The 19,378-nt window shown below is 41.3% G+C and overlaps 1 protein-coding gene across 1 annotated transcript in view; it reads left to right on the forward strand.

The window, feature by feature from the left end:
- The window catches only part of KIT (KIT proto-oncogene, receptor tyrosine kinase), a 60,525-nt gene extending 44,659 nt beyond the window's left edge, over window positions 1-15,866 (forward strand). Inside the window, exons 12-22 of the mRNA XM_055796719.1 lie at window positions 36-140; window positions 224-334; window positions 1,999-2,149; window positions 3,914-4,002; window positions 4,350-4,477; window positions 7,683-7,805; window positions 11,331-11,442; window positions 11,537-11,636; window positions 12,277-12,382; window positions 13,541-14,918; window positions 14,954-15,866. Coding sequence (XP_055652694.1) covers window positions 36-140; window positions 224-334; window positions 1,999-2,149; window positions 3,914-4,002; window positions 4,350-4,477; window positions 7,683-7,805; window positions 11,331-11,442; window positions 11,537-11,636; window positions 12,277-12,382; window positions 13,541-13,666 — 1,151 coding nt within the window. The 3' untranslated portion in view covers window positions 13,667-14,918; window positions 14,954-15,866. The remainder of the gene's footprint in view (window positions 1-35; window positions 141-223; window positions 335-1,998; window positions 2,150-3,913; window positions 4,003-4,349; window positions 4,478-7,682; window positions 7,806-11,330; window positions 11,443-11,536; window positions 11,637-12,276; window positions 12,383-13,540; window positions 14,919-14,953) is intronic.
- Window positions 15,867-19,378: the final 3,512 nt, after the last annotated feature.

A 19,378-nucleotide genomic window follows, 5' to 3' on the forward strand; every position in this document is an offset into this window, starting at 1 on the left:
AAGTCATTACAGAGTATTTTGGTTTGCTTTATTAGGTAAAACCCTTGGTGCTGGAGCTTTTGGAAAAGTTGTTGAAGCCACTGCTTATGGTCTATTTAAATCTGATGCTGCGATGACAGTAGCAGTAAAGATGTTGAAAAGTAAGTTGCTGTAATATACTGAACAATTTTTTCTCACTTCTGGTTGGTGTGTTACATATTGAACTTTGTGCTTTGCCTTGCAGCGAGTGCCCATTTAACGGAAAGAGAAGCCTTGATGTCAGAGCTTAAAGTGCTGAGTTACCTTGGAAACCACATTAATATCGTGAATCTGCTTGGAGCTTGCACTATTGGAGGTGGGGTTATCAACAGATTATTGATTATTTCTGTTCCTTTTTTATTGCTAGAAGGAGGAACCTTAAGAAGAGTGCTGTGCTGCTAAGTGTAGAAATCTTAAATACGTTACTTGTGTAGGCAGGTTGCAGATCATTGTCACTATCACCTGGGAATTACTGAATTTAGATTTCAGGCTCACCCTAAAAGCAAGTAATGAGACCACTCTATCTGCAGCTGAACAGGAAGGTTGCTGTTGTTCTCTTTCATGTGAGCCATTGTGCCCTTGCTTCATGAGAGATGACAAAATACATGCCGTAAGTTTTTTCCTCCACCACGCTGTTTCTCATGAATGAGAAAAGATAAGTGAACTGGTTCCTTGTTGGTATCCAAGGTGAAGTCAACAGGCCTGTCTTGTATAGTCTTCCAACCTTCTGTTTAAACTGTAAATGTGTCTGTTTAGGCACCACTGAAGTTACACGTTCTAAGCAGCAGAAAGTTGAGAAAAAGAATTTTCCAAATAAACTATTGCACAACCCAAATGTTTCACATTTTAGTATTTCTAAGTTTGATTTCTTACATAGTTAAGAGTTACAAAACAGCTGAATTGTCAATTATGAGTGATACAGTCCTGTATTTTTAATTTATGTTCATTTTAATGTGAAAAATGGTGTTGCTTCTTACACAAATATTTGCTCTTCCAGTTTTTGCCTCATTTGTCAAAGAAAAGGAGCTGTAAAAACTCATAGTTTTAGACAGAGGCAAACCATTTCTTACTTTCACATTAAATGATTTAAAAATAAAATGAAACGGTTTTGTTTAAGCAGTCAACAAAGCAGACTTACTGGCCTGAGTGCATGTCTGTCTCAGCTGAAAAAATGTGGCATCTGTAAGAAAATCCCACCACAAACACAACTTTTGCTATTACAAAAGCTGTAATTTTTAACTGCAGAAAAATGGAAATAAACTAGTGAGGTTAGAAATGGTGGTAATGAATAACCTTACAGATGAAATAACACACAGTGCAATTACATATTCAAGGGCCATAGCTGGAGTCATTCACTCAGAAAACATATATTTGATATATAAACCTCCGTGCTGGAGATGACTTGATTCTCCTTTCCGATTTCATTTTAATATTCTAAGACCTTGTGCAATGTAGTTTTCTGTCGGAGCGGGCTGTTCTGTTTGAATGATTTTTCCTATTATACTGCAGAATATAACACACTACATCATTTCCAAAACATTACTGAAGGAGTGTGAAGCTCTACTGTAAACAGAAGTGAATCAAAAGGATTAATGTTGGAAGCTTGAATTACTCTAACGTTTGGAACAAATAACTTCCTTCAGGAAGTGAGCAAAATCAAACAGATGTGTCTGGCCAGAAACATTATCACATGGCAAAAGAGAAAAAGACTTATTTGTTTAATTTTTGTACAATGCAATGCTATTGAGGGGACCGGGAAATTAATTGGGAGCAACGCTGCTTTAGCTGGACCATAGTTGCTGTTCTGTGAAAGGGAAGATGCTGGGTTACTTTTCTATAACTTTTCAAGTCTAAACAGTGGTAAGCAGTGTGATTTTTTTAATAGACCAGCCTGTGTGCTTGGCTGAATGCTATCTCTGTGTAGTTTTCTGCTTTAAAAACAATACTCACCTGCTTTCTAAACTTCACGTACATCTACAGGTCCCACTCTGGTCATTACAGAATATTGCTGCTATGGTGATCTTTTAAATTTTCTAAGACGGAAACGTGATTCCTTTATTTGTCCAAAACATGAAGAACATGCAGAAACAGCAGTTTATGAGAACCTTTTGCATCAGGCAGAGCCTGCAGCGTAAGTATGACCTGCTGTAATGTACTTACGTTTTTAGAAGATTGGGAAGGAGGAGATATCGAAGTTTATTAGGGGTAAGAGATGTGGAGAAACCTTTCAGGCAGCAGGTTTTGAAAATTCTTTGCTGTGCAAGGAAACAATTTAATTAAAGAGATGATTTGTACAGTGGGTGGTTTATTGAACAGAGCACAATTTATTGTATATGGTCTCTGTTTTACTCTTTTTATCAAATTTCCTTTAGTTAGTTCATGCAACTCCTTGGCTTCAGTCTTCCTGAGTATTTGTGTTTATCGTTCCTGTTAAACATTGGCAGTGCTGATTTAGCAGCTTGAATGACAATTCCCCCAATGTCAGGGGGTTAGTACTGTTGAGCTTTCCTAAGTTCCTGCTTTCAGAAATGAGTTCTTAGAAAATCAAACCAGAGCCTTACAGTATGAGGCAAACTCCCACCGTTAGCTCGCTGGATTTTGTGATATGACCCCGTGTCACGATTCTGAGATTGCTCTTGTACTTTAACTTTTTTCATCTGTATATTTTTAACCACTCTCCTTTAGGTACCAGCCCACCAGTGTACTTTCCGAGTACATTTTCAAGCAGATTTCCTGCTCACTCCTTCTCTCTGCAAAGTATAACTTACCAAAACCTAGGGGCTGTTACAATACCTGTCCATTTTTATTTTTAGTCTGTTTATTGCCCCGGTGGGCCCATTACTCTATGTTGGCAGGCACAAAAGGACCAGACAGACCCTTAGGAGGTGGTAATGTCCTTTGTCTCTCTGGGACATAGCACTGGTGAAGCTGTTTGTGCTGTGGTAATATATGGATAACTGGTGATGCCCCAGGGAGGCTGGGAGCACTGAGGTGATGAACACAAGGCTGTGATTTGACGTTGGAGGTGTGCCCTCTTCTCAGTGAAGGAATCTCACTGTCTGAGCACATTTAGTAAATAGAGGTATTCACAGCAGAGTATTTACCATATTCTTGTGTTAGTATATACTGTAAAGCTGCAGCTGCTAAATGCGTCAGATGTGGGTTTGGTGATGACTAAAGCTATTGGTGATCTCATTACTCCTTGCCATGTTAGCTCTGTGGCAGCATTTATTGTTCATAAACTAAACATAGTTCAGGCTAAGGAAGAGCTGTGTATATGAATTCTAATGGCAATGAAGTGAAAAATGCCAAAGTACATCCATCATTTCTAAAGGTGCCTAACTGTGTATTTATAAACCATATAGTATGAAAATCTGTACGTTTGAATTCTATATAGCAGTAAGAAAACTTAAAAAAATGTACCAGATGGCTGTCCCAAACCTCAGCTGATTCTTCCAAATACAAACAAATCCCCTATGGAACTTGGGATTCTCTGAATGTAACGTTTCTTACCATTTGTCTTCTGCATTTCAATTGCTACTTGAGTTGCTGAAATATTCTGGTTGAAGTTGCCCTAAACAGAAGAAGGAAGCACTAGCAGATCCTGTGAAACATCTGGATGTTAAATTATAGAGAGTGAAGTCTGTATAAACAATATACATGTGAAAGGTTTTGTTTGCCACATGAGCCAGACTCCAGACTTTGAGGTGTATCGTTAGCTGTACTGACAATCTTTCTCTTTCTGTACAGGCCTTTCCTCATATTTTTTTACACACTTTTGAGTTTCCAATCTGCTGATAATTTGTAAAGCATGTTCAGAAGGTGGGTGTAACCTTGGCTTTTTTTGAGACCTTTTTCACTAAACTATGTTTCATTTCATCTGCTGCCTCTGCAGTGATGTTGCCAATGAGTATATGGACATGAAACCGGGAGTGTCATATGCAGTCCCACCAAAAGCTGATAAAAAACGACCAGTGAAGCCTGGTGAGTACAGTGACAAGGAATTCTGTTTGCTGGGAGTGCAGAGAGAGCAACTTCGTGGATTTTTTCAGTTTTATCATACTTTTCTCTCATGGACGTGGACAGTTAAAAGTCATTAATTGATATGAGAAGGCTTGAGAAAGAACAACATGCTAAATTACAGTGTCTTGGATTTCTCCACACTTAAATGGAGTGTCAGGATTATTTTTTGCTTTTTTGTGATGGGCTATTTAGATGACTCTAGTCTGGTACTTACTCAGATCACTGTTTCGGTTTAACATTAAGACAACTCTGTTTCTAAATGATTACTCTTGCTCCACTCAAAAGCTGTTGTTGTTTACATTGCGTAGGATCTTACACTGATCAGGATGTTGCCCTTTCCATGTCAGAAGATGATGAACTTGCTCTAGATGTTGAAGATCTACTAAGCTTTTCTTACCAGGTGGCAAAGGGCATGAGCTTCCTTGCCTCCAAAAATGTAAGTTAAGAATTTTTCAGAGCTGGACAGAATCAAGTAGATTTCAGTTTTCCTTTAGCATCATTTTCAGTATTTTACTGTTTAAATGCTGGCTATTTCTCTGTTCTTTTCAACAAGCGCTGCAAACTGATATGCTCTTTCTTGTACCTGAAGCTTTTGTTAATGTTGGAGTTCTGTACTGTGCTCATTGGCCAAAAGTGGTGGTTTATATCCCATAGAACAGAATATAGGGTGCACAGTAGTCAATGTGAAGCGGCGCTACTGCATATCCGCAATTCAGGCTAGTAGAGTCAGTGGCCTTCCAAAAGAACAGAAACTAGTCTCATAAATGTCAAGAGAAGAGACAGAGGAGAGGAATTCCAGCGAAGTAGGTTTGCTGCACCCTGAAGCTCCACTGATTAATAGTGTCATGTGTTGGGAGACAGCTGGTGCTGCTGAACCCTGCCTAGCTTGGGTGGTGCCTCTTATGGGTTTGATCTTCAGCCTGACCTGTGTTTCCTGGAGCACACAGGTAATTTTTCATGAGAACTCCTGATGGCTTTGGAGGCAGTGAAACCCACAGGAAACCTGAGAAACTACTTCTTGACTCTTTGGTATATGGAAATTAAATGGTATTCAGGAAAGAACTGGAAACCCAATGTGTGGATACCTTCAAAAACAGTTAAATCTCAAGAGTTTAAGGTTTATTCTCTGTGACACTGATGAAGAGTTTACAAACTAAAGAACAGTATGAAGACAGCTGCAAAGTTATCTCTTTGCATGTTTTAAACCATGCTGCACTTGCTACTTCTCTCATGCAGAATACTGCCTTTAAACGGGAGCTATCACATTGTGTGCCTTTTTTTTTTTTTTTGTAGTGTGGCTTAATGCACAGGGTATGTCTTGGTTTTTGATTTTCTGGAAAGATAGAATCAGCCTAGAGACCCACAAAGAATCTTCACTGGCTACTCTGAGCGTAATAGACATTTCTTTGGGTTTCATAGGAGAGGTATTACATAACAGAAAGGGATTATAAAGAACACAAGTCTTAAGTACAGCATAGTTATGATCTTCCTTCCTATGGTTATTCTTACATTTTATTGGAAAAATGCCATTTAAAATGCAAATGTAACTATTATAGACACAGGATAGTACCGGTGCACCTTGGATAAAGTGCAAAACTAAATTTAAACAGTTTAAGAAAAATAAGGTAATCCTGGGATCCTGTTTTAGTGGGAAATGCAGCTCTAATTCTGCTCCAAAGGATGTCCACATTAAAACTTGCTTTTATACTTGTTCTTCCCTTGCTGTTCCTCCTTCCAAACAGTCTAGTTTATTTTTCATCTATCAACAGCTCCAAAGCAGGCCTGACAGCCTTGTATTACAGATTTTAGTGGTTTTCACCAGGCTCCTGCATCTTTCACTATTCAGGACATCCAGTCCTTAGCACACATATTCTTTATTTCTTCTTCTTATCCTATAGAATAGTCCCAGGATTCACTATACATCATTCCTGGTAACAGTTTTCTTTATAGTCTTTCCATTGATACAGACAGACACTGTGGCATTGAGTAGCAAAGGCAATGATGAATGCAATACCACCTCATAGTGAGGTTAGGAAGTAATACGTAGTATCACTTCGGCAGTGCAGAATTAACGGCTTTATTACAGAAAAAAATTGCACTGCTCTAACACATTACTGTGCTTGGTCCTCTTTGGTTGTTGTGTACATACATGCTCTTAGCTCCAGCTAGGAAATGCAGAGTAGTATGGGCTGATCAGATTGCCTCACACCCTTGGGGAATGAGGGTCCACACAGACCAGCAGCACAGAGTACCCAGCTGCTCTTCTGCAACTTGCTGGTATGTCAAGGCTCAGAGGCATAAAAGTGCCTCTGTGCTGGAGTCAGGATAGGAGCCCGTCCTGGGGGGATAATTCCCTTATTAAGCACATGGTGCCTTAATCACAAGACAGGGCTTCCTTCCATGGGCAAGTCTTTATTCAATGCAAACTGCACTGATTTTGGAGGAAGAAGGCAAAGACATGCTGGATGCTTGGCCATTCCTTTACTGCCTTAGAGCAATTATGCTCTCAGCTTTACATACGCAAAGTGCAGAATATGTTGAACTGGGAGGCAAAGGAGAGTCCCCTGGGACAGTAATTGTCATTAAAATAATTCCTTGTCTAAACATGCAAAAAGGACAGAGGTTAAGTTGCTTATGTAGCCCACAGTTATTTTCTGAATTTGATTTGCATAACTCTTGATATTTTACATTATTTTTTTGTAGGGAATTCCTAAAGTTCTGTATTTCGAGGAAAAAAAAAATTGAACCATCTTCAGCTACTTTAGACAGCTGTGGCCTGTGTGTACTATATACCACCAGTAAAGCAGGAGCTTAACACTTTCCAGATGGAAAAAGAGATCATTTTGTTAGAGAATCACCTCTGTTCTCTAACAAACTTTCATGGCCTCCACAGTTACATACAAAGAAACAACTGCTGGGAAACTTGGGCACACTTTCGGAGCTGCAGTTACAAATATGTGCAGACTTCTAAAGTAAAAACTGGAATATAAGCTGCCTAGGTCACTGAACTCATGACTGTTCATTGAAAGATACAGGCATGTACAAATTTCCAGTATTTTCAAATACTTAGGTCTGCTTACGGAGCTCTCTAGGTTCTTAATGATTCAGGTCTTCCAGAGGAGTATTTCTGAAATGGGATTCAGTTTCCATACTTGTGTGCTTTGAAGTGGTTATCATAATTTTCCCTATTTTCAGTTTTTCAGTACTTTTCCCTCAATTACAACAGTTATTTAATAGAAGACTGGAATTATTTTAGAAACAAACCACATTTTCCCCTTATTTGTCCTGTGTTAGGAAACAAGCCAGTGATTTTTTTGGTAAGAAGTCAGAGAAAAAGCACATTAAACTTTAGCTGCAAATGTGAAACACTAGAAAAATCAAAGCGACTGCAAGTGGTCTTTTAAAGAATAAATGCATAAACAACCTTAACCATGTGGATCAATGTCATGATAGTAAAGAAGCTACACCAGAATGTTTAATTATCAGAGTAAGCTTATTAGCCCATGGCTTCATTATGACTTCCCACTTGCCCTAAAATGCATAATGCAGTAAGTTATACAGCTAAGTAAACATGTAACCAAGCAACAACCTGTTAAGGATGTCATGAAATAGCTTTGTTTATTTGTCTGTTTGTTATTTAGTGCATTCATAGGGATCTGGCTGCAAGAAATATTCTTCTAACTCATGGTCGAATAACAAAAATCTGTGACTTTGGCCTGGCAAGAGATATAAGGAACGATTCAAATTATGTGGTCAAAGGAAACGTAAGTATATATGATACTTCATACTGTGTTAAGTTAGGGGAATTCCTGTTGATGTGTGAAGAAAAGTCTTAATTAGACAGAAATCTAGATTTCTCAATTCTAGTATATATCTGTGCTAGTTAGGAGGGGCAATTCCTTATGTAGATGTGTCTACTGACAAAACGCTTGGTATGTACATGGTGTTATATTGGAAAAAACTTGCTGGTATCTGAATGTATGTTGTAGGGGAGGAGATGTTTTTGCTACATCAATGTGATGCTCAGTCTTCCCATTATATCTGAACATACCAAGAGTTACAGCTCTGTGGGTAATTGCAAGTTTTGCCATTGGAATATTCTGGTAGCCCAATCCTAAATATAATTATTTTGAAACTTTTCCTCTGGGCATTGCTATTTGTGCATTACTGAAATAGTTTATTTTTAAAATATCTCAATAATCAGGGGGTTGCATCCTGTTCTTTATTGTAAAGCATCACTCAGTGGAAACTGGATTCCAAAGTGTGAATTTACTGATTAAGGCATAGTGCAAGGCAAAATAGCCTTGGGTTTCTCTGATTCCATATACAGATTTTAACCTCATAAGTGTAACAAATACAGCTTTAATTTGCAGCTATAATTCAAAGCCTGTAACAGGGTTGGAACAAGACAGTGTATTTTGATGAGAAAAGTTTAAAACCTCCCATGTAGAAGAGTACCAATCACACTAGTACCTACTAGACCTCTGGAGGGGTACAACGACACTTTGAAGTGATGCAGATTCCCTTGGCAGCACTCAAAGTCCCCTTTAAAGTGCTACTGCAGTAAAAAGGAGCCCTACTACAAAAGAAAATCAAACTTGTCTGTGTTTAAGCTGGAGAAGAGTGCTACGACATATAGGTATTTTGCATCTCAAACTGATTTGCACTGCATGGATTAGTGTTTTAAGTCTGTAGCAGATAATTGCAGCCAGCCACTGCCTTCAGAGTACACGTGCTTTCACTTGCACCATTTTTCAAAGGAGAGAAGATCTATGTTCAATAAGACAGCCCTCTTGCCCAGCCCAGCTGAGTGCTTCACAGCTGGGGGCTGGTCATTAGTTAGGGACTTGGCAACACGCAAACTGAAGCTTGCCTATCCTAGCATTGGGCAAGCTGATGAAGAGAGAAAATCCCACAGCTGGGCATCTCTCACTGAAGTGGCTTGCCATGCTCAGTTAACCTCAGTCAGGTCATGGCACCTCACGTATCTTAGCTCTGTGCTGTCACGCTGCAGTCCCTGATGTCCCAGGTACCTACAACATACCTGTTTTAGGCTATGGGAGGAGAGACAGGCTTATTGATTGTCCTCAAAAACAATGTTGGTACCAGCCACTGGGTGCCTAGAAGTTGAAGATAGGGAACAGTCAGAGCACTGAAGTGATTCGGGAATGGCTGTTGTGGCAAAATATTAAGTGGAATTTAGTAGTAGGCGGCTGCTCTTGGGCTCAGGGTCAGGTCAGGAGCTGTTTGATCAATCAAGGCTCCTGGGAGTGGGAAGTGTAGACCACCAGCTTGAGAGGCAAGTGGGCAGTAAGTAATCAAGTTTTCTTGTCGAGGTTGCCCTTCAGGTTTCCTGAGTTGCCCGAGAATAGGATTTCACGTAGCCTGAAGGGGTTAGAGGACGATAGGCTGCATCTGCCTGGGGAGAGAAGCAGCAGTAGCTGCAGGAGGCATCTAGTTGCATCTGGCCTGATCTTAAAGCAGATCAGGAGCGCTGGGGCATTTCTAGCCGTGGACACTGCTGGGAGGCAGTGCTGCTGACAGCAGATGGGGCTTGGCCAGGAAGGGTGTTCGCTGTCTGTGTTGTTCAGGAAATAAACAACTTGGGTTGCCTCTCTGGTGAGCCCACCAGTGGCAAACACTGCCTTTCCTCCACCTCTTTTCCATTTACCTCCTTTTCTGTTAGGGTCTCCTTTCCTTATAAGACATCAAGGCTCTTCTCTGTAGTATGGTTGAAATATATCTTTGGACACATCGTCACAAGACCATTTAAAAGGAAGAGGTCTGGTTGCTCCCACAGCGGGACAAACGCCGCTTAGGAGAGAAGCCTGGCTGGCTCCTACAGCAAGACAAGGAAAGAGCAAAGCAGGGAGGGGAAGGTGAAAGCAAATCCAAAGGCTTTTGGTGTCCTTTCCTCTGCTCCAGTCAGCATTCCCAAGGGATGTCTGTCCCCACACAAACTTATGAAAAATCATAGAATCATAGGATTGTTTGTTTGAAAAGACCTTTAAGATCTAGTCCAACCAATAACCTAACACTGCCAAGTCTATCACTAAACCATGTCCCAAAGCACCATGTCTACATGTCTTTTACACACCTTCAGGGATGGTGACTCAACCACTTCCTTGAGCAGCCTGTCCCAGTGCTTGACAACCCTTTCATGAAGAAATTTTCCCCTACTATCCAATCTAAATCACCCCTGGTGCAACTTGAGGCTGTTTCTTCTTGTCCTGTTGGTACCTGGGAGAAGGGACTGACCCCCACCTCAGTACAACCTCCTTTCAGGGAGCTGAGGAGACCAATAACGTCTCCCCTCAGCCTCCTCTTCTCCAGGCTAAACACCCCCACTTCCCTCAGCTGCTCCTCGTAAGACTTGTGCTCCAGACCATTCCCCAGCTTTGTTGCCCATCTCTGGACACGCTCCGGCACCTTTAACATCCCTCTTGAAGTGAGGGGCCCAAAACCAAACACAGTGCTCAAGGTGCGGCCTCACCAATGCTGAGCCAGGGTGCTCTTGGCTTTCTTGGCCCTCTGGGCACACTGCTGGCTCATGTTCAGCTGGCTGTCAGCCAGCACCCCCAGGTCCTTTCCCTCCAGGCAGCTTTCCAGCCACTTTTCCCCAAACCTGTAGCATTGCGTGGGGTTGTTGTGACCCAAGTGCAGGACCCAGCACTGAGCCTTGTTGAACCTCATACACTGGCCTTGGCCCATCGGTCCAGCCTGTCCTGATCCCTCTGCAGAGCCCTCCTGCCCTCCAGCAGATCAACATTCCCTACCCCCCACCCCCCCCCGCCCCCCAAATATATGTTGATATATATTTACTTCTTGTGAACTTTCATTTCTTTTCCGATACACTGAGGAGTGAAAGCAGGTGTCTTAACTGCTGATTGAAGACTTGAAGCATCTTGACTGTGTGAATCTCATTTGTCTGCCTATGGTAGCCAGTCCATGGAAGTAGATTTGTATCCTTGCGTAAGGAACCATGCCATGGTTGTATATATTACTTTGCTCTGACTTCCTGTCGTCCCTTATAAACAAGACAGAAGGAATCTCACCAGTATACAGAAAATCAGTGCAAGAAACCACACGAGTTTGGTAGAGCCACACAAAGATGGATCAGTAACCATGCAGCACTTGGAGACCCTAAAATGCTGAAATTTCCGTTTTAGTTGCATACTTCTCTTTCTTGATTTAATGAGTTTTTAAAGCACATAAGTAGAAAAAGTGAATTTTATCTTGTAAATTTTGTATGCTTTATGACCACTGTCTTTAATTTTTTCCCTGGAAAGGCTCGTCTTCCTGTGAAGTGGATGGCACCTGAAAGTATTTTCAATTGTGTCTACACCTTTGAGAGTGATGTCTGGTCTTATGGGATATTGCTTTGGGAGCTCTTTTCTTTAGGTAAACTCCTTCAAAATCGGTACTTCAGGGGATTTCTGTTTCGTCTTGGTTTTACCGCAGATGTAGAAATCATGTTCATGTGCTCTCTCAACAGGAAGCAGCCCATATCCAGGGATGCCGGTGGACTCCAAGTTCTATAAAATGATCAAGGAGGGATACAGGATGTTCAGCCCTGCATGTGCACCCCCTGAAATGTAAGCAAGCAACCAGCATCTCTAATTACCAAACGTCAGCAATGATGCAAAGGAAGGGAAGCTTCTATTCTTGCATTAAGGCTCATTGCACTGCCCCATTGTTTTATTTTTAAGTTCTTTTCACATCTTAAATAATTCATGTACTCTAACGAGCAGAATACATGCATGTGTTGTTGCAAGCAATGAAATACACTCATGCCTTGTACCATCTGATCACTTTATCATGGTATCTGCTCTGTGTCAATAAATTATTGACAGGTCACAGGACATAATTAAACATTTTTAATTCAGATAAAGCAGTCAATGAGATGTATCACCAGATTGTTCAGCATCTGCATTTGTACTGTACTTCCCCACAGCAAGAGGACTCACTACTGATCTTCTTTATGAGCCATCCTCGATTCACTGTTTTGTAAATGGATTAGCACTTAGCAAGCTATCGAAGAAAACTGTCCAGAGACTTTCATTAGTATTGAGTCCTTTGTTTTCACAAGCACAAGTGTTAGCAGCACTGTTTCTATTCTTAAAGATCGCTTAAAGAAGTAAACTGTGGGACTGGGTCACACTTTTCTTTCAGATGATGATGGAGGAGCTCTAAGGGTTTCTTCCCGAGCAGTACTTAATTTCAGTATGTTTGCAGGTATGACATAATGAAGAGTTGCTGGGATGCTGATCCTTTACAGAGGCCCACATTTAAACAAATTGTACAGCTGATAGAGCAGCAGCTTTCGGATAGTGCCCCCCGGGTAAGTTACGGATCATCAGTTTTTTGGAGTCAGAAGCAGTTTGAAGCAAAACATTAGACTAGAGCTGTGAGGAGCAAAAACCCTGGGCACTTCATTATTTTCCCAGTATTACTTATGTAGCTTTGCACTGTCAGGTTGGGTGGTAGGAATGATGTCTGGGCTACTTGCTTCTGCTTAGTTGTGCTATTAGATAGTAGCCATCTAAGCCCATACCCAAAACATACCACCTGGAGAAGACTTTGTATGGTTGATGCTTCTCATGCAAGATAGACCTGGCACAACAGTTTTGATGTTAAAAAATGCAATGGTACTGCATAAATACATCTTATCTTAAACTATGAAAAAATTGTTAATCTGGAAAACACCTCAGAAGTGAAGTGTATTTCACTTTTATTAGAAAAGCTTTCTGGGTGAAGGGCTTGAGCTTTTGATGCTCTTCTACCTCTTCTCACTTGCTTGCCCTAGCTCTATTTATATAACCTTGGAGATATGTTGTGACAAACTGTATTCACTGCTTTTTCAACTATTCCTTAGTAAATGCTTTTTCTGAGAGGGTCACTGAACAAAACAGTCCAAAGAAAAATTTGGAGACACATCTGAAACTTGGATTTTCTCTTGCAATAACATTGTGTTACTGGGGTTTAAAAAAGTAAGTTTAAAACCTAGTTTAAAAATAAAGCTTCCTTTTTACCTTCTGGATGCCTTGTTTGGGCACAGAGTACATGGCTTCCTGACAATTTGAGAAAAGAGGAAACTGAAAGCTGCTGGTGTTCGATTGCATCCTGTAGCATATTTTTGGCAGGTGCAGGCATTACTAAAACAAAAGCAAGAATGCGAAGGAAGTATTAGTGAGATTTCTGGGGGAGTTCAGTAGTAACCTGAGCTGCATTTTTTTCAAGCTCAGTTGAAATTTGGCGTGCAGTTGGAAGCTGTGCTGTTGTTAATAACTGAGATTGAGGTTCTTGATTCTTTAAATTGGCAGCTTAAGCCCAAGACCTTTGGAAACTCTCTTCAGATTTGCAAAGAAACACCTGGGCTGGAACCCTTCCATGTCAGTAGGTAGTTCACAGTGGGAAAAGGCTAGGAAAGGAGAGCTCTCCAAGTATGCATGAAGGGAGCAGTCTGCAGAGTACTGACACTGGTCTTCGGCTTCTGCAGGTTTATGCGAACTTCTCAACTCCACCTTCCAGTCAAGGGAATGCTCCAGATCACTCTGTGAGGATTAACTCGGTGGGTAGCAGTACTTCATCTACTCAGCCTCTCCTGGTACGCGAAGATGTTTGAGTGGCATCTGGAAGAAGAGGAGCCCAGATGTATTAGCTGTTTGTATTGTGCAGGGGGTGAGAGGGACAACTTCAATAATTTCTCTTACTTTTACTTACTACTACCACTGTGTAGTTAAAACATTGTCGTAATACTGTCCTTTACCACACACTGTTACACATAAACTTAATCTGCTGAGCACGGTTACAGGCATCATTGCAATGTTAACTGAAGCTGTATATATTTTGCTATATTGTGTGTATTTGCAGTAGAGAGCCAGATCTGAAGGAAAAAAAAAAAAACAAACAACAACAAAAGAAATCCTGAGCTGGGGTGTGGAATGAGATGACTGCGGATGAAACCAAATCTTCAGTGATCCTTCTCTGGATCTGTGCCTGGAAGGCATACAGTCATTTCCTACTTAATCTTGTTTTGCTGAATTTAAGAAATAAACATGTATGAAGCTAACGGCTTTGCAAACACCTTTCCACATCCAGCCAAGCCTGAGAAAAGCTTTCCCAGGCAGATACTGTAGGTTGGAGGCCAGCAAGGGTGCTGTATGTACGTGGGCTAGAGAGGTGAAGGGACTGAGACCCTTTCAAAGTTGGTCTGCACAGCAGCAAACCCTTTGGGGAGCTCTGGGGTTTGAAGCAGAGGAGGGGAGAAGAGCGTGGATCTTCATCTTTATTTCCCAGCTGTGCTGTCAGCCTTGCAGACCAGTCATGAGGTTTCCATGGATATATGTACTACTGCCCACTGGCCTGTTCCCTACCAGGGATGGAGCTTCCCATCGTTGGGTCTCACCCTACCATGGAGCCTGAACTGCTCCTGTGCCCTCCTGCCTTGGGAGGCCAAGGGCTTTGATGCTTGTTTTGCTAATAGTTGTGTCCAAAAGTGTTCACCAAAGATAGGTGGGCCCTGCCAAGTTGGTCAAAACAGGGGAGGAGGGCTGCTTCCAGCAAACTGTGTGTCTGGAGGAAAGGCTGTTTAACGAGTCATCTTATCTAAGCAAGAGCAGAGGCAAAAATTTCTCTCTTGGGGGGCCCCTTCTTTATCTTGTCCTGCTCAGGTGAATCTCTTCCATAGGCAGGCTTGGTTAGTGCTAACTGGAAAGAGCTGTTTTCCCCCACCTCAAGTTGTTTTGTTTTTCTATAGTAGTCCAGAGATCATAACGAAGATCATCTTAACTGGGAAGCGCTGAATTTGTAAATGGGATAAAAGAAAGAATCCCTTCAGTCTTGTTTGACAGACGTGAGGCTTTGGGCGGGGGGGGGTGGGGGGGGTGGGGGGGGGTGGGGGGGGTGTCAGTATCTATTGAGCCCAGGGTTGTGCTCAAGTATCTTCTAACCCCGTTTCTTCCCATTGGAAACACTGCTGGTTCTTTTCTTCCTTTGTTTCTGTCCCCTAGAAATTAGTAAAGGCATTGGAGAAGCATTTGTCAGAAGCAGAGTACTAGCTGAGTACCTATTTATTTAAAATGCACTTAAGCACTCTGTAAGTTATACTTTACCAGGATTTTGGTTGAGTTTACATGCAATTTAGATGTGTAACTAACTGCCCAAATGCAAGGCAATTGTAAATACACACACTAGTGGTATATTTTGGGTTATGTTGAGTACCATGCTCCTTCTATGACTGTGCATTTGGTTTATTGTTGCAGGAATCTGTCTTTCAGAGTTAAGTCAAAAATTAGCCATTTGCACTGAACTTACTTAGGCTGTTGCACCTTTCCAAAGTTAGCCAGTTGTTTGGAGGCACTCGTAATGCATAGTTGTTGTTGAGCATTTTCAGTTTAATGCTATAAAAGCTCTTTTGTAACTTGTTGGCTTTCAGAGCAACTGTAGACAAACTGGTTGTTATAATTATAGATGTCTCGGTACTTTATGGACACTTAGCTGAAAGAGGTTGGGGTTTTTCTTTCTTGAAATTTTATATTTTTATAATTTGGGGGATTTTTGAAACTTATTTTGCAATGGCTTGATGTTTTGAATGGGTTTATGCATTGTTTTTGTAAATATGGAAATGTAGCAATAATGTCCTTTTGACTATTCTCAGTCCTTGAGTCTCAAAAATATTTTTTTATATATATATATGCAAAAACTATATGTATAAATATGTAAGTGTTTGAAAGTTTATGAAACACTTAAGGATATGTTGCTTGGTTGTAGAATTGCAGTTCAGAAAAGTTCAAATAAATCTGTAAATATGTATTCAAATGCTACTGATGTGTACTATGTTAAGATGGAATATTTTCATGCAAGTCTTAATAAATTCTTGGGTTGAAGCAAAATCTCAGTGTACAGCCACACAGAGGTCAAGTTTGGCATTCTGAAACATTTTTGCAAACGTGTGCCAGAAAACCTTCATGTTTATTTGTTCTGAAAGTTCTTTACCTGTGCAGATATGGGACAAGTATTTGGAAACTTGGATGCAGCTTTGTTCTGGAAAAAATTGCAACTAGAAGATTGATCCTGTAGACTCTTGATGTGAAATTGAATAGTATTTAAAACTGAACAAAAATATCTCAGTGATATTAAGGATATGGTTGCAGAGGCAGTTGGAGCCATTCAAAGGCTGCAGCGATGCCGAGTATTTCCCCTTCATTCAAACACAAGTACACATGCACGCTCTTGTCCCCTTCTGCATGCTGGCACTGGAGCTCGTGTTGGGCTGGCTAAATGCAGCACCGCAGAGGAGGCAGCATGAGATACCTACCACTGCTTGGGTTGGGAGGGGTGGGTCATAAAGTTGCTTCCTTCGCTGAGCAGGTACCCTGCATCTTAGTGAGAAACTCTTTGTTTAACTTATTCCAGGTTTGAAATCAGTGACTCACCTGTTCCCATGTGTTCCTTTGCTGCATAAGAATTTGCATCAGCATGGTGGTGTGTGGTTTAATAGTAGGTACAGAGCAAAAAAGCAAAAGTTTCTAGAACTATCTTACCAAAAACCTCTGCGAACTTCAATGAGAAACAGACCTTGACTTGTTTTGGTCCTTCAACGTTTCTGTTCTGTCAGCAGACCTCCTTGAAGAGCTTCCCCTCCTTCAGAGTTTCCTTTTTTAAACAGCTTCCTTTTTTTTTCCTTTTCTTCCAGCCAGCTCTTGCCTCTGCTAATTAAGGAAATCAAAACCTACTTTTGTCAGGATCCAGGAGATACAAGTTTTTGTCACAATTAACATTATAATCATTTTCTAATAATGCTTCAGAAGATACCAAGACTGTGGCTGAATCTGAGCCTTTTTTTCTCCCGTCTTGTTCACTCCCCCATTTAAGCAAAGTAGGCTTCACACTGAGGCATCCCAGTAGCTGGATAGGTACAAATAATTTGTGAATTCTCATTTAGCATAGCCAAAGGAGCTATTTTATGTATTTATTCAGTTAGCACAACTTTAATTTTATTTTCCTGAAATGTTTTCCCTTCTGAAGCAACCTAGGATATGGCATCTCTGCTTTCTGAAAAAATCTTTCTCCTATTTTCTTATTACAATGATGACCACCTCCATTCCTGTTCATGGTCACATGGACCATTTCCCCCTGAATTATTTTCTTGTGCTGGTCCTTTAGCAATAGCTTATATGAAAAGTACATCAGGAAGGCATTCAATATGTATTTTATTTGCTTCAAAGCATTATTGTACCCAGACATAAAGAGAAACCACCATGGTACCAGCATGGACCATCAGAACCATGGGCCATCATGCACCAAGTACCTGAAGGGATGGTGAAAGACGACTGATCCAGGCTCTTTTCAGTGGTGCCCAGTGACAGGACCGGAGGTAGTGGGCACAAACAGGAACACGGGAGGTTCCCCCTGAACATCAGGAAACAGTTTTGCTCTGAGAGTGACTGAGCACTGGCACAGGTTGTCCAGGGAGGTTATGGAGTCTCCATCCTTGGAGATACTCAAAAAACAACTGGACATGGTCCTGGGCAATTGACTGTAGGTGGGTCTGCTTGATCAGGGTGGGTCAGCCATATGACCTCCAGAGGTGCCTTCCAACCTCAGCTGTTCTGTGATGCTGCAATCAGCAAGGGGACTTTCTCAGCTGTAACAGTCACTTGGCCAAAAGTAGGAAAGAAGATCCCACTCACTGAACACTGGATAGTGACTCTCTGTTCTTACTAGCTAGGCTCTGTGGGAAAGAAGAAAGTTTGTGGATATATACACTACATATACTACAGTATACATGGAGTTAGTGACGAGTATCATATGCATCACTGCCACCAGATTTTTTTGTTTCTGGATCTCCTTCACATCTGTATGCCATTTAGGTCATTGGGGAGGTTATCTGTAAATGGAGACATGATGGTCCTGGCCAAGTTACCAGGGAATGATCAGTCCTGCCGTGGACCAAAATGTTCACAGTGATTGCTGGAGAGGCTGGACAACAGCATCCTTAATTCTACTGCTTTGTAGGCTGAAACTGTGGATTAGGAAACTTCCCACTTGCCTTCTGAGGAGGTCTGAGCTCAACAGAGGACAAGGAGCAGCTGCATAGACTTGTTAGCCCCTGGTTTAGAACTGAAGTTCTAAGAATACGAAAATCTACTCTGCAGTTCTGTTGTGGTTTCCAGAAAATTCTGTAACTATGAATCATGGTTATAGATGACCTTCAGTTGCCTTGTTTCCTGAGCACTAATTTCTTAAAAGATTATGCTGTAGCTAGTAAGTTTATGTCCAAAAATTGCTCTGAGGCTTATGTTTTCTGAAAGATATTCCATATTTCATAAACTGATTATTGATCACTCTTTTTGATGAGAACTATTATCTGTCAGCTGCCAGCCAGGCAGCAGAGATTATTTACTAGCAGTGATAGCTCCAGTGACTTGATTTTTCTGTCCATTCCCTGGAAATCATTTTAGCTAGGTTGTGACAGGCAGTAGAAGCCAGCTGACCCCAAAGGACCTGTTGGACTTTGTGCACTCCTCACTAAGCAATGTCAGCAGCATCAGACAAGGAGTTTGTGTGGTAGGCTTAATGCTATCCCACCATCAGGTCGCCGTGTGGGAAGGCACAGCATGAGATCAGTATACAGCAGTGTGTAGTACAAATAGTACAAATTACTCCAGTACTCTCTCTAGCTGCGGAAAGTGCAAAATAATGTTTGGCTTCCCCCAGATATGTATATTTTGAGAAGTACCAGCACCAAAGGCTGGCTGCACTTCTGTGAATTATACCACACGTGCTTTCGGCTGGTCCATGTATCATTATGGGGCAGGGGGCCTTGCTCTTAGTATGTGATTGTGGGGTGGGAGGTTTGTGGTGTGGTCATCAAAAAAGAAGTTAGCATAGTGGCACAGCTGAGCAATCACTTTTGATGACTGAAATAACATGTGATGTTTGACTTGCCTGCTCAGAGTGGGAGGAGGGCTGCTGGGCACAGCAGCTGACCCAGGTCTAACTCCCTGGTGGGTTGGGGATGAAAGGAGTGAACAACATTCCTCATGCCTCTGGCCCATTCAGTGCATTAAAAGAAAATTTCAGAAGGGCAATAGCAACCTCCCAGATGCTAGTTTTGGCTTTTTCTCTTTTGAGTTAAAATAGCAAAAGCAATTCAAACTCATTTATCAGATGAAAACATTTTTGTATTTTCCCCTTCAGTCATTTTTCATTCAAAAGCTGTTTGCATTTTTCTTCTTTTGCTGGACTAAACAGCTAGTCATGTTGTTCCAGAAATTAGTATTATTTGGAAATTTCCAGAGTTCTTGTGCAACATGTGTTGAGTTTCAAGTCA

The sequence above is a fragment of the Falco peregrinus genome, chromosome 2 (assembly GCF_023634155.1).
Source record: "Falco peregrinus isolate bFalPer1 chromosome 2, bFalPer1.pri, whole genome shotgun sequence".
Classification (NCBI taxonomy): Eukaryota; Metazoa; Chordata; class Aves; order Falconiformes; family Falconidae; genus Falco; species Falco peregrinus.